Below are 16,127 nucleotides of genomic sequence, written 5' to 3'. Positions count from 1 at the left end.
AAGATGGTTTCAGCAAGGTGGTGAGAGAAGCAAGCAAGTTACGGCACGCACCTTCTGGCCCATTGATGACATCATCCACTGGGCTAGGGAGGTGTGTCCACGTCGAGTCTGCCACTGGATACCCAGGATCCATCTGTTTGGTCATCTCGTCATAGCGCCAGTGTTGTCCATCCTTGAAGAAATAGGTTTTCCAGTCCTGGGGACGCGAAAAGGCCCCATCCACACCAGAATCTGGTAAACCAAAGTCTGACACGGGGCGTGGGTATCCATCCTCGGCTCCATTATCCTTGAAGACCCAGTACTGGGAGCCTAGGGCACAGAGGGAGATGCGCAGTTACAAGTGAATATTAGGGCAGTGACATGGGCTGTCAGGGATAGAGAGGTTAATAATGTAGAAACACTTAGGAGCTACAGCATGGAGAGCAGAATGGCAAAGAGCTGTAGGATCCAACTTCTGTTGTAATTATTCAGTGGATGATTGGTCGGAGATTGACACAGGGAGAAAGGATGCAGCTAAACATATATGGAAAAAAACCCAGAAAGGGGATAATCAAGACTGGCAAGTACAGCATGCAATCTAAGCTACAGAGGAAGCGGGAGCGAGAGAAGGGGAAGAGAGCCGGAATCTGAGGCAGGCTGTCAATAAAAAGTACTAAGCAAACACAGTGAAAGACTTCAATCGTAACATTTCTGGAAAAATTGTAAGACAAACCAAGTCGGAGTTATTAGGAAAAGGTTAATAGAAGTACTGAAGGGAGAGAAAAGTAGTCATTACAGTCAAAGGCGGAATAATTCCAAACCTAACTTACTAGACATAGAGACAATAAGAAAGCGAAAGCAAATGAGCAAGCAAAGGGGTGTTAGGGAGAGCAAATGAGTATGGAGAAAGGAAAGAGGGTGGATGTGTTCATGTAAATGTGTATTCTGAACTTTCTGATGCATGCAGAGAATTTGGTGATCTGAATCGGAACACTTTTCACAAAATAACCACCAAACAGAAGCATCAGCGACATTAACAAGAATTCCAAATTTGAGAAACTGCAGCAGGAGGAAGAGATGTAGGGATGAGAGCCACAACAAGGGACAGAGTTTTACCAGTCTGAAATAGTTTGGGAAAATTCAAACTGTTGATATGTTGTTGAAGATGGTTTGCACTCCTGAAGGTAGAGAGAGCCTTGAGGCAAACCTTCCATGATGAGCAGGCATGATCTCATGTTTGTAGCTGGCATTGTCTAATGGGAGAGCTTAGCTGTGATGTCAGCTGGTGAGAATATAGTTTATTTTGCCAATACAGGAGCCCAGTCTGATGCATTTGGAACTTTATTCCATCTTCCATTGATAGCCAACGGGCACTCCCAAGGTTTTAGGTTTCCCCATAATAATGTAGGATTGCGGTTGTTTGCATTGCCCAGTTTGTACTCTTATGAGGCCAAGCTATAGGGTGTTGAAATTGATAAAGCAGTTGGCAGCAAAGGTTGGAATTAGTGTGGAAAATTGAGGATGCATGATAATGCCTTGCAAATGTCATATCTGCTGGAAGGTGAGATTAGAGCAGCCAAGGCCATCTGTTTGGTCAGAGAAAGAGTACACACAAAGTGGACCCCAAGGCTTGCCACTGAGTTTTTTGCAGGATTAGCACTGTCTCGTGGTGGAACATGTTTTCTGGAAATTTCCAATAGTTGGTTGGGGACATATGATGATTATTAGTGTTTCTGTCATATAGTTTGGGCATGGCCAGCCAGTGGTGAGCCCTATCAATGCATTCAGGGAACATGATGCAGCAGACCAGCTGCTACCTGCATTGTTCCCTTTAAATTTGCAGGTGCTGCTGAAACCTGCAATCATATTGCTGGGGAAATCGCCTTATTTAGTATAGTGTCAACGACACTCATTGAGTCCCAGAGCATCCTACAAAGTCAGAGTGTGACTACCCACACCAAGGGGTTAAAATACAGCTAGAGGGTCGGTTTGTGTACATATGGATTACAACACATGTGAAAAGTAGCAGACCCTAAAGGAGCTGCCAGGTGCAGTGAAAAGTTATGTGGTGTTGAGCAGAGTCTATCGAACACGTGGGTTTGTCATTGTGTGTAGAATGCTAGTAGAGTTGGTGGTGGTGGTGTTGTGTTCATGCATAGGAGAGCTGGTAGGGCATGTCATTCGTGTAGTCCGACTTGAGAGATTGTTTGTGTGCTCTTTGTATTGGTAATAAAGTGCAGCCTCGATGGAAACCACAGTGCCAAGAAGGACCAGAAGGAGAAATACTCCCCAGACCCAATTAAAAATATAAGCGAGTAGGAACAGCTCTTCATCACTCCAGAATAAACGGTTACAGGGGAAGTAATCTCTCTTCCTGTGAAATACCAGGCATCGTCGATGAAACCTTCGGCCTTCAAACTCAACGTGACGAACGCCGAGCCAACAATCTTGCTTGTCTGGTTCTTTTATGGATCTGCTTGGTTGGTTTTGGCACAAAGTACTGCCTCTGTCCTGCCAAGAATGTATCCAGCCAAGAGATCTAAAGATGTGATGCAGAAATGGAGTGGGCTGGGGCACTCTGGGCTGCTAAAGGACATTGCGTTCTGATATCGCCAATACGGCCACCCTTACCACTGAAGAAGAGAATGTGGTGGTCCAGGTGCCTCTCGTACACAGCATCCAGCTTCTCCAGGGAACTGGGGAGACCACGCCAGAATCCACTGATGCGTGCCGGGCGCAGCGACGTCAAGTGGTGGGCATGGGTTAGACGCCAGAAGAAACGACCTGGTAGACGGGGTCATAGAATAGGTTCCATTAAGACAAGCATGTTACAGCCCTAGTGTTACCCCGATCCAGGTTGGGACAGGTGTCCTGCTTTAAGGTAGAGGAAATACTATTGGGCTACTTCTTCCCTCATACACTTCCCACCTGGACTATTTCATCTACTTGAATTCATATCTTTCCCACCTGGACTATTCCACCAATTTGCCAGAAACAGCCCTGGGAGACAAGCATAGAAAACAAAAAATAGCCCAGTATAGAATTACAAAGCATGATGGAACATATTGCAGCATAAGCTACTGTAACAAAGCAAAACATAATATAAGTGTCTCATACTGGGAGGATAGCTCAAGCAGCAACGTGCTAGCCTTGGAAACAAGACAACACGAAGCAACACAGGTTCGATCCCCGGGTCCGCGCTTAGAATCTTCTGGGTATTAAGCACGTTATAAATAAAAAATTAAGACATATTCTTGGAGCAGCCCCTCGATGCCCCCGGGCTGTATTTTTTAAAGAAAATATAGTGTAGCGTTGCATAATGCTGCACAACGCAGTATAAATTAACCTCATTCTTAAAACGTTGCCACTCCTTGCACTTCCTTCTAACCTACCCTGATCCAAAGCAGTACGCCTGCCTGAGTTTTAGCCATCTCATCAATTTTATATTTGATGTTTACTATTGTAAAGCCCTCAAATCATATCAGGGCCTTATCACTGCCCTCCTGATAAGCTACAACTACATCAATAAAGACACTCCCTCACCAATAGCTGCTTAACATACCATGGCCAGGTCAATCCACGTAGTTAATCCGGTCTGCTGTTTCAGGCCCAGCTGCACTTGTATTCACTACGACCGGAGGTGATTAGGTTGGAGGATGTGTGCATTGTTAATCACATTCATGCATGCATTTAGGCAAAGCCCTATGTAAGGGTCGGATGGAAATTCAGAACACGTGACCTCCTCATCTCCTTTTACTCACGTGCTGCAGTTCCAAAGAACTCCGAACCCGCACTGTACCATTCTGGGGTGGCTATGATTCAGGCTGCATGGCATGGATTACATAGAATGTTAACCAGTGCCAACCAATTTTGCACCAGAATTAACTGCCCTCGTGAAAATATACATTTCACTAAAATATTTTTGTGTTTTCCACTTTTTACCAGTTTGCAAATGTCAGTGAAATTGTGTATTGCACTATAACAAGGCTTTGTATCATGGGCCCCTGGCTGATCTGTCCTGGGCAGGTCACCTTCCCTTGCTCCCACGCACTGTTACACGAATAGAGCCTATGTCTGCCCTGGATGAGCCGAGGCGCATGGTCATGTGTTGAGATTCATTACACACGCCCATGCTCTCTCAATCTTAATCTACTTCCCCTGTGCATGTGCAGAGCACTACAGCATAACCCAGCCACTATTGGTAAATACTCCTCATTCCCAGGGTTAGCTGGGAACTGTGGATTTGTTGCAATAATTTACTGAAACCTAGAATTGGCCAATGAAGAAGTAAACTGCGGAAACCAACCTTTGAAGAAGAAGGTTTCTCCACGGATTTGGGTGGCGGCATCAATACCTGAGGTGCATCGGTCTGGGACATCTTTTCCAAACCTGAATTAAAAAAAGAGACGTTTAGGCTGTGCCCAGACTGGCAGAGAAGAGCACAGGTAGGGCACTCTACCAAGATATGAAGGGAAAGAGTGGAAGACAAAGTGAACGAGATAGTGAAAGAGAACGCACTGGATAGGAAAACTGTCGCTTGGTAAAAAAAGTCACCAAAAAATTGCAGTTTTTTGCAGGGACATTATTACAATGAACATGTGGGGGTGACCCCCAAAACACTTTTTTTCAAGGGGAGCGGGGGACACCGCTGCCCCCCCTTGACCCAATATATATGGTCACCATATCAGGGACATCATTTAGGGGTCACCAGAGGTTGCAGCTTCAACCTCTGAGGTCTCCCTTGCGACCTCTGTCTTAAAAAAAAATGGAAAAAACCTGAAAAAAACATGTTTTGTTTTTTTGATAATGCAAGCTCCTGGGCTGTGGCCAGCACCATGTGGCTCTTTACTTCTGGAGTGGCTGGCTTTCTTGTTCAGGCCCCTTTAAAAAGAAAAAGAAGAACAGGAGTGCTACTAGTCTAACACTTTCAGCACTGACTCTAAAAAAGAAAGAATAGGAATACCACATAATGTATCTTTCTGGAATTCTAAACAATAATTGCTAGACTCATCAAAGGTTTATTTCAGGCACACTTCGGGGGCGAGTCACTGATTTAGTCTGTTCTTAAATGCCTCAACTCAGTCTTTCATCCTTCTGAGGTCGATAAATGAGTACCAACACAGGTTGGGTGGTATTGGGTGTACATTTTTTCTATATAAAGCTCTTAAGCGGAAGTGCTATGTAATAACACGTCATTATCATTTGGTCATGGACGTATGCTTGCATTCACAGTAATTTAGTAATATGGGCCTATATACACCGATCTTAACGATACATATGGCGATCCACATCTGTCAATCCATTCTTGTATGAAATGTACATCAGATTATAGTGATATTGTAACCATATTTTCCGTAGTGTACAATGCTATGTGATGCCACTTCCTGTTTTGTCAACGGGTGAAAGGTTGTGTTCCATTGCTTCCCACAATATCACTTCGGGGTGGGGTCAAATGACATCCCTTCCTGTGATGTCATCAGGGGGTCAAGGGTCGTGTGATGTCACTTCCGCTACCCCTGGCTTTTTGGTGAAATGACATCCCTGCACCATATATAATGTCGCCACAACCTTTTCCCAGCGACATTATGTATGGTGACCATATATATGGGGGAAATATTACCGGATACCATTGGAAAAGCTAGAAAAGGTGGGGAAGGGTAATAGAGACAAAGTATGTCGCAATCAAAGAGAAAAAAAAGAAGAAAGTTGGAAGGAAAGAAAACAGTTTTCTGTTGGGTATCATTCCTTTCCATGTTTCTATGTTAGCACTGTTTATCATTTCTATATCAATGTACACAACTCATGACAGACAAAGGAGGTACCGGATTTGGAGAACTTCCGACCTTTTATGGAGAGCACCATACTGGATTTTCTGACAAGTCAGCATGTCAATAAAAGACTGCTTTGTGCAGTAACCCGCGAACGGCCTCTCGGTTCAGACAAGTAGACAACACCTCGAGCCACCTTATTGGTACCTACTGTGTCTGTGCGTGGTCTGTCCAAGAGAGCCTATGGGGAGTTGGAAACATTTGCTAGCAGGGACACAAATATTCCTGCTATACACTTCTATAGCACACCTCTTCTTCCCACTGTTCCAGAGTGAGCCGATGAGTACCTGGTTACCAACAGAATGTGAAATGGTACTTCCATCAACCGGGGAAGCAAGGATATGCACGTTCAAAATAAATCAGAAAGTTATTTAGCTCTTCATGCAGACAAGCTGCTTTTAAGCGGTGTAATGAGTAATGCTATTATTGCTCACGGATAGCATTCAATTTATTGATGGTGGTAGAATGAGTCAGCCTTGACTGTGGTTTCGTACCATTGTCAAATAACTGTCCCGTCCCTCAGCAAGTACTCATTTGGTCAAATGACAGCTGTGAAGGCATCATGAAGCAGACACAGACAACTGAACTGAAGTTTGGGCTACAAACTTTTATGAAACAGAAAATAGGTTGGAAAAAAGGCCTAACTTACCTTATTCTAAGGTGGGATTTCCCTACCTAAAGGAAACTATGGATAGTCTATGTCAGGAAGTCCAAAGTAAATGTCTGTGTCCAAAAACCTATGCTTGCCCTCACAGCTATTTGTATACAAGATGTAGGGATGTCAGTGTCAACATGATACGTGTTGAAATAACAGGTTAGAGCTTCTTCCAGCTCCTGATTTGTAAAGGGGGTTCCTTCCCCAAGTTTTGAGATAGTTCACAATGCAAAGGGGTTCCCTTCTCCAAGCTTTCAAGTCTTTCAAATTTTTCAAAACACCATTTTTTTATGATAGCTCTGCAGGTTTGGTTAGCTTTCACCAATTTCACAACTTATGTTCCTTAATATCATTTCACATAAAGTTTCCTTTATATTCAATCACAAGTTTTATAAGTTTCATTGAAGGTATTTTTAATTGGCTTTTCCTTGTTCTACATGCAGTTATCTGACAACATCGTCCACCCATTACAAGTCATGCAACGGACACACCTTGCTTGCCTCTTCTTCCTTGTATGCACATTGCCACTGTTTCAGCTCTACAGTATTGCTTGGTTTATTCTCATTTCACATCCTCATGATTCTTTACCATTGCTTGTTTTGCCACTATTCACTTGTTGGACTTTGACATGTTCCTATTGCTCCTGCTAATGCTTGTTCTCTCAGGTTACACAGTTCCTTTATATCATTAGATTCCATAAAACTGCTTTCATTCAGATCGTTTTTCAACAGTACTTGCTTTCATTCGGATTGGTATTCAAAAGTGCTTGTTTTCATTTGGATCAGCATTCCTTAAAGTTCTCAAAGGTCTGACATGCTCACCTGCTACCCCTGTTTCTCCCTGCCTAGGTTGACTCACTGTTCGGTGCTTACGGCGATCCAGCAAGGCTTCTGATTGCCACGAGCTCTCGCTCTCTCTCGTGCGGCACCTCACTCTGTCTCCACAGCGTCTCTCTGTGGCTTCGCTCAAGCCCCTGATGCTTCGCTCACAGCTCAGGCCTCACTCCAAAGCTTTGCCTGGTCATGCCGGTACCCTTGTCGTAGTCCGCCAGAGCCCTCCAGCTTCCTTCAGTCTTGCGTCCTGCTGCATACACTCTGCATCTGACCAGGGCTCTGTCTGCCACGCTGCTTTCCAGGAGAGGTTTCCGCTCTTCCAGCAGTCCGTAGATCTGCTTCCACGGCTGACACTATTTTCCTTGGTCTTACTGCTTTTAAACCTCCCGCAAGGTTAATTGGGCCAAAAAGGACTAGAGGGCTCACTGCCGGCTTGTGAGTTCTGCATTGCTCTTGTTGGCCTCCTTCTCATCCCAGTACCTTACTGGTGTGTGTACCTGTATGATCAAAAAAAGGTGGATGTTTTACTCTGGTTTGTCTCTTCCTCGTCCCAGTATCTAACTGGGGTCTATTGGGTATGATTGATGGGAAAAATAGGGAAGGCACTGACAATAGCCAATAAAGGGCTGGGGGATGGTGGACTCATTATGAAAGGGAAATGAGAATACCGCGTCTCACCCAAGGGTGCCTCACTTCCTCTCCCCAAGTCATCTCCACCCAGGTAGTCCTCCTTCACATATCCACCCCCAGGGTCAGGATCGGGTCACAATGGCCTTTCCCTGGCCACCTGGGAGGAGGATATTTTTGGGAAAGTAGTGAGGACGCCCTCAGATTCCTCACACAGCCCTAAGTTCTTATCTTCTAAGTTTGTTCATAGTCATACTCACTTGAAAAAATAATGTTAGCATGTCCCTTTCCCCTTAGGATTTTCTCACAAGGCACCTTATTTCTGTACAGCATTCATGGTGTTAGACCTGCAGTCCACAGTACACTCCATTAAGCTTTAATGTCACATTAAAAAAAAAATGTGTGTGTATATACTGATTGCTCTTGCAGTTAGTTTCAAACCACTGTAAAGAGTCGTTTTTTTTTCATATTGCCCAAATTATAGGCACTCAGTATATCCAACTGGGATGGATGTACAGCTGAGTTGGCCCTGCTGGGGATTAAAACCTGTGCTCTGCTGGTCATACACAAATGTCAACAAGCAGTGCTTAACATACTCATCTACCTAATCTGACCAATGTTATACTGTGTGCTATATATTGTTAGCTGAAATCCACATGCCCTACCTAGGTCCCTGAGTGGCAGATTATCTAGCAAATTCACCAGTGCTAAAAATTAAATACATTATTAAATAACACAGAAGTAAGCAAAAAGATACTGTTGCAATCCTTATTATACAAATATATTTGCACTAGCAAAAAAAAAGAAATCAGACTTTTTTATGCAGTTTGTTTGCTGCATAACAGAAAAATAAATGTTTATACTACATTTATTTTGAATTTATATAGTCTGTTTCATTTTTGCCCCAGTGATAACAATTTTTAGATAATACGGACAGGAGCAAAAACGATTTACTCCATACCATATTATCTAAGCAGCAACATTGGTACTACATTCATTTGTTCCATTCTTTTGCACAAGGGCCAAGTTTTGATAATCTGGCTCCTGTTATACAGGTGCAGTGCAATTTTCCAGGGCATTTCCACTAGCACAAAAATAGAATTGGTGCTAGAATGTATTTCAGCTGCTCAAGGTACCGCATATTGGCAGATAAATGTATTTGTAGATCATCAAAAAAACAAGTACATTTCATACAGCTACTCCATATAAGTGCATGGACATTGTTATTGACCTCTTCTTAGCAAATAAGAAAGTTTAGAATGAAGCCAATAGCCAAGTACTTGACTGCATTCTAGACATTCTGGTGGATGGAAGTACAGACAAGACATAACTTTATTGGAAGGAATTAGGCCGTATTCAATACAAAATGTAACAAATAAATAGTATATTACAGAAATGTGAAAAATTGTTCATTAAGATTTCATATAGTACAGTTATAAAATGTTCTAAATTGAATTTAGAATTCATGGCATGGGGAGTGGATAAAGCCATGCCCTCCCCTGTGTTCCAGGAACACTACTGGGGGAAAGCAGGACCACTGCTCAAAGGCCTGCCAACCCTCAGACCTAATCCCTGTGCCTGCATACCTACCTATTCACCACTGGCCAGTGAGCTACCCAATGAATGCTTCACTGGTATGTACTGAGCCACACTGCACACCAGCAGACACTTGTATGCCCCTAATTAGTTTTGGATATTAGGTGGCGCTGAGCGCGTTACCTTTAAGCCAAAACTATTGAGAGCTTTAACACAAGAGCTTGAAATAGGGGCTTTATATGAGGGTCTCTACTGCTTTTCAATGCAGATGACATAGGAGGATAGATTTGTGTAGTTTGGCTATGTGTTCCACCCATTTAACACCCATCTCTAAGACAAATCTATATGTTTTTCCTCCCATTCCCACCCATCTCTACCTTAACCACACCCCTTTTTGCACTCTCTAGATGAATTTGTATTGTGTGCTGAATGTGTCATCCATTTTTACTTCCAAAATGATGGCCAATGGGTGTTAATGTTAATAAAAAGTTATGTGACTTGATTGATGCTTTTCAAATATTTACTACAGCTTTTAATTTATTAAATATTTTAATGTATTTTGTATTAAAAATAACTAAGTTACTATTATAGTTACGTTTGGATCGAAAATGTCTCTGAAAATGCCCATGCACTGATTTGTGGGGGTTGCTCTAGTGCTTTGAGATGTAAGCAGTCGCTGATTGGGTGTGCAGTATCTTAGTGATGTTACTAATATGTGATTGGCTCTCGAGTATGTGCTTTTTTGCCACACGGCAGCCATTTTCTTTCACTGAATCCTGTTTTTTTTAATCCCTTATTCTTTCTTTGTTTATCTTGTATGTGTCCAGCGTGGCTTATCGATTGCCTCGTTTTCTTATTCATGTAAACCTGCATTTCCAGACGACAGGCAATTGTTTTTTCCCCATGGGTGTGCATTGGCCAGAAATATTAAGTGGCAGGGGGTACCTCTTTCTTTAACATTGCCTCCATATTAAATATAAAATGGGGAAGTGTTGAGTCACCATGGTGAAGTCGTACAAATCACATTGCAGAGTTTTATAATGAACTGTTACGTTTCAAGTAATGCACAACATGAAATTATATTTTAGACATTTGTAAGGATGTCTACCGAAGATATGGGATGCAGAAATATTGAAATGAATGCGTTTACTTGGTGAAAATGTCATCCTTGCCCTGCTTCCTGCCATAACATAACGTTGTTTAAAAGCCACCATTGCGATTAAGGCGTTAATCCAGCCTGAAGCTTTCAGTGCATATAACCTGTGCAGAATTTGCCTTCACTCCCCACTTGTTAAATGTTGACACTGCTTGACCGTACAGACTGCACTGAGCACTGGTACGATTGTTGCCAACTAGTCTATGTGCGATTTTACATTTCAAAAGAATTCCAAGCTGCAACGTCTCCCTTACACCATCAAGTGTTGAGATAACCCTCTCGACTTCTGTTGAGAGAATCTGACCAAACGGACACTGTATATGTTGCTGATCCAAAAATAATTTAAACTGCATCATTGGGACAAGGCAAAGGCCATTTCACCTGCATCTCCCATAACGGGCAGTATTGGTAATGAAACCTCCTCTATTACCATCCACATTTAGCATCTGGATGTATGTATGGTTGTTACCTGTGGATGATAACAGAACAATGCAAAGCCTCATGAGTTTGAAGCCCACTTGGGCACACTCACCCACTCCTTTCACCCCCCAAGTGATGCCTTGAATACTTAAAAGTGGGTAGTAAAAGTGACACAACAATAACAGCTCTTAGAAGCAGGAGGAATCCATATGAAGTGCTACATAAATAACCAAATTCTTATTATTGTTACTTTGCACAATTGTAAAACCGGTTAGTGGGCAATAAGTGTCTAGTGGTAAGGACAAAGCGTAAATGGTACCAATTTGAAACCATTTTACCACTTGAATTTGTGGCATATTAGAACCCCTATCTCCGCAAAATCAACACTGCTACATCACGTGACAGCACATTGCAATCTGTATGCACACTTGGCTTGGATGCTTGATTTTGTGCACTATTACATTTGGCGATGTTGGCCCTTCCACCTTCTCAATAATTCCTGCCTCCTCCAATTTGGGCAGGTCCTCCTCTACCTTGTGCCGCAGATGGGAGAGTACACACTGGTGCTTTAGAGACATTATTTACGCAGCGTTGTCTATGTAAAACAGCTTGTGAAATTCCCATAGGATGTCTTCTAGCTCTTCCTCATCGACCCCAACTGTGAACAGGATTACTTTCAAGTCTTCTGTGGTGTTGCAGGTGGGGAGGGTAACCGTCTCTGCTGGCGTCACGTACCACTTCACTGAGACTTTGATGTTGCCATATTGGAAATGTATCATTGCCTTCCAGTGAGTGTGATTGGCTCTTCCCTGCCATATGCTATGATTCTCACTTCAGTAGGCCTAATTTGAGATCTGGGCTTCAATAGTGCACATTTTGAATTGCTCATTACATTGACAGAGTCCGAGGGCTGACATGGCAGTCTTCAAAATGAGTGTAATACGGCAGGGTTGCAGACACTTGCCCGGCTTGTGTCCTAGGGCCAAAATCAGGAAGACTTTGTGGTCCTCGTCTGAGTCATAAAGGTACCCCTCTGACACAACATCCACCTGTTGTTCCTTGTGCCCCTGGGGTCTACAGGATTTTCCTGAGGTTGGGTAGTTTCCTGATTGTCAAACCTTTGGCAACGTGATTGAGACAACCGCATTTTGAGCATTTAGGTCCTCTAGTCGAGTAGCAGCTGTTATGTGGCAGATTCTCACCATAATGGTGGCCTAGTCTGGAGCTTATTGGTGTGATGTTTATAGTATTGCTTCTTTGGGGTTTCTCTTGGCTGCATCCTTGCTTCTTCCACGGTTGCTTCCTCTCCACTTTGTGTGCTTCCTCTACAGCTATCGCTCCACTGTCTCATAGTCTGGTAATGGAGATGAAATTGGTAGCATTCTCCCTACTAGTTGTCAGGTTGATGGGGGTGGGTGGGAAGAGGAGCCTCTTCATCTTCTGTGTCCCCCATCCCTGCTTTGTTCACCAGCTGTTGTGGCCTCCGATCTATAGAATTGGAGCTTATGTAGGTCAGTGAATTTAGCAGCATGCTGCGCTCCTCAAATAACAGATGTCCACTTGGCATTGCATGGAGCACAGGAATTGGCCGTGTACGGGAAACCTCCCTCTATTGGTACAGTGACATTTTCAGACATCACAGCATGCCTGGATGTGCACATTTGTGGACTCTGCCAAGTCACTCACAGTGCAGGTTGCATCATGATGATACAAAAAATGTAGCAGGTGCGCCTCTCTCAAAAGAACATGGCATGATAACCTGTTCAGTGGTTTTTACCCACTCTGAGAGTCCGCAGCCATCGTTTTTAGCTCACTGTACTTTTCACAAAGGAGGAATATCCATTTCCATATCAGTCTTTGTCCCGCCCACAAGGGCAGTCCAGCACTGAAATGCCAGGCAAACCTCCTTTGAACAAGTGTTGTGACTGAGCATTGTGAGGGAGCCCGAACTAACGAAAATGGGGTGGGTGATCCGGGGGGGGGGGGGGATTCTTCTCCCTCCCCAGAGTAAATGTTTTGAATAATGGGTTAAAATGGTGCATTATACAGCACACTTTCTGGGAAAATGTGGGTAAAAGGCCAACCCGCCCAGAAAATTCAAAAACACACCATCACATACATACTCATTCACCCACCAGCCACTCACTCATACACATTTTCTTACCGCCACCAATTGCATGTTCTACATAGGCACACACCCACCCATCCAGAACATTAAAAAACACACCATCACGTTCATACTCATTCACCCACCAGTCCCTCACATCTTCTCTTACATCCACTCATTGCATTCTCTACACAGGTACACACCCACCCACCCAGAACACTAAAAAACACACATCACATCTCATTCGCCCACCAGTCACTCGCACCTTCTCTTACATCCACTCCTTGCATCCTCTAAACAGGTACACATCCAACCACCCACCCAGAACACTGAAAAACACACACAACATCACATCACTTCTCATTAAACCACCCACCCACCAGTCACTCACACCATCTCTTAAATCCACTAATTGCATTCTCTACACAGGCACACACCCATCCAACCAGAACATTCAAAAACACACATCACATCATATCACTTCTCATTCACCCACCAGTCACTCACACCTACTCTTACATCCACTCATTGCATTTTCTACACAGGCACATACACCCAGAACACTCAAAAACACACACCACATCACTTCTCATTCGCCCACCAGTCATTCACACCTTCTCTTACATCCACTCATTGCATCCTCTACACGGGCACACGCCCACCCACCCAGAACAATGAAAAACACACATCACATCACATCACTTCTCATTCAACCACCAGTCACTCACATCTTCTCTTACATCCACTCATTGCATTCTCTACACAGGGACACAAGAGAACACTAAAAAACACACATCACTTCTCATTCGCCCACCAGTCACTCGCACCTTCTCTTACATCCACTCATTGCATCCTCTACACAGGGACACAACCACCCACCCACCCAGAACACACACATCACATCACAACACTTCTCATTCAACCGCCCACACACCAGTCACTCACACCGTTACTTAAATCCACTAATTGCATTCTCTACACATGCAGACACCGACCCAACCTGAAAATTCAAAATCTCACATCACTTCTCATTCACCCACCAGTCACTCACACCTGCTCTTACATCCACTCATTGCATTCTCTACACAGGCACATACATCCAGAACACTCAAAAACACACACCACATCACTTCTCATATGACCACCAGTCATTCACACCTTCTCTTACATCCACTCATTGCATCCTCTACACGGGCACACACCCACCCACCCACCCACAACACTGAAAAACACACATCTCATCACTTCTCATTCAACCACCCACCAGTCACTCACACCTTCTCTTACATGCACTCATTGCATTCTCTGCAGACTTGTGCACAGTGTGTTTTCAGGCAGGAGAAGACTGCCAGATGGAAGCCTTATTATCATCATAGTTATTGCATAGTTTGGAACAAACGAAGAAAGAAAACTGTATTTAAGTCTTTTTTTAAAAGGAGAGGTGGACTTTCAAAATATTTTTTCAGGGCATATGCCCTATCTGATATCGTGTGCCACTGGTATTACCATCACATGCCCAGCTACTCACAGAATTGACAGGTATTACCATGAACTATTGAATTCCCATGCACAAGCACACATTTCCATTTATCTTTATTGGGTACTGCTGTACACAATTTGCAAGATATTGGCATGATATGCCAGGAGCACACAGCATTTACCAGGTTTTACATCCTATGGCGAGTTGCTCATACCTTAAACCATGCTTTGCCATCAAATGCCACAGTATGCATACTATATGCCAGGCTTGGTATCATATGCACAGGAAATCACATCATGGAGCCACTGTTCAGGCAATGGTCCTATCCCACCTGAATGGGGGCAATGCCCACCTCAAAGGCCTCCCGTCGTCCTCCCTTATGTCCCTCAGAAGTGTCCTACACATGGCCACACGCCTCATCAAGGGTCTACACAGATACAACCACATTGACCTTCACAGGCTCCCACTGCCCGCACTAATCACCTTCGAGTCTTGCTGCAATCATCTATAAGGCAGTCGCCCGCAAGTCACCGAGCTACCACACGAAGAAACTCAGCATCTCTGGCAGACAGTTTACCACCAGAAGCCAGGACACATGCAGACTTGAAATCCGCCACTGCAAAAAGAAAGGAACCAGAAATCAGGCCTTCTCTGCCTACACCCCGAGACTATGGAATCTACTCCCCGTCCGCATCATACTCAACCCGCTCTGACAATTCATAAAATAACTCAAGACCCACCTCTTCCCCTCCTCAACACCTAGGCCTTCACATCACCCCTGCACCACCAGACTCCCTAGACGCTGACCGCCTCTCTCCACCACACCCTCCTGTGCAGCTGTAACCTTCCTCTGTGCCCCTCTGTATCCTACCCCCCCACTATATATCTGTACTGTTGCATATCTCTGTAAAGCACTCGGTTGCTTCTCAGAGCTACATCTGCGCTCAAATACAATAATAATAATAATAATAATAATAGAGCAGGTCTAGATACTCATGGCAATTCCTCACAAAATATATCAAATTTTGTCATCAAATGCCTAGGTACTCACACAGATGCCAGCTACTGGCATCATAATTTAGGGACTTACATCAAATCCAAGGTTTCGTCAATATATCTTAAGCTACTTAATATGGCAGAGTTTGATATCAAAAGATCAGGACCTCACACCGTTGACCAGATATTGCAATGATGTACCCTGGTGCTCACAACGTTTGTCAAATCAAGTATGACCATCATTAGCCCAGTTACCCATGCCATTTACAAGATATTGCCAGCACATGTCCAGCAACACAGCCTGTGCCAGATTGTGCCATCACCTGATAAGCTTTACCATCAAAACCCAATGTATTTACAACATATGCCAGATTTGTTCATAAAAAACTAAACTATTAACATAATGTGCCAGCTAATGTCATCATGCTATAGACTTTGCCAACAAACAGTGAGGTCTCACCATGTGCTAGGTCATGACATTAAAGGTCCAATTACTTTGGCCACGTGCTG

At 43.7% G+C, this 16,127-nt stretch overlaps 1 protein-coding gene across 2 annotated transcripts in view; it reads right to left on the bottom strand.

Annotated features, from left to right (window-relative positions):
* LOC138513759 (matrix metalloproteinase-17-like) overlaps window positions 1–16,127 on the bottom strand; it is a 318,211-nt gene that overhangs the window by 5,470 nt on the left and 296,614 nt on the right. For both annotated transcript variants that reach the window (XM_069628846.1, XM_069628847.1), the window contains exons 7-9: window positions 4,286–4,368; window positions 2,611–2,763; window positions 52–309 (exon numbers count right to left, since the gene is read on the bottom strand). In XM_069628846.1, the coding sequence (XP_069484947.1) occupies window positions 52–309; window positions 2,611–2,763; window positions 4,286–4,368 (494 nt within the window). The remainder of the gene's footprint in view (window positions 1–51; window positions 310–2,610; window positions 2,764–4,285; window positions 4,369–16,127) is intronic.

Source organism: Ambystoma mexicanum, chromosome 12 (genome assembly GCF_040938575.1).
Source record: "Ambystoma mexicanum isolate Mex_15411 chromosome 12, UKY_AmexF1_1, whole genome shotgun sequence".
Lineage (NCBI taxonomy): Eukaryota > Metazoa > Chordata > Amphibia > Caudata > Ambystomatidae > Ambystoma > Ambystoma mexicanum.
This window is presented reverse-complemented; position numbering and strand designations above follow the sequence as displayed.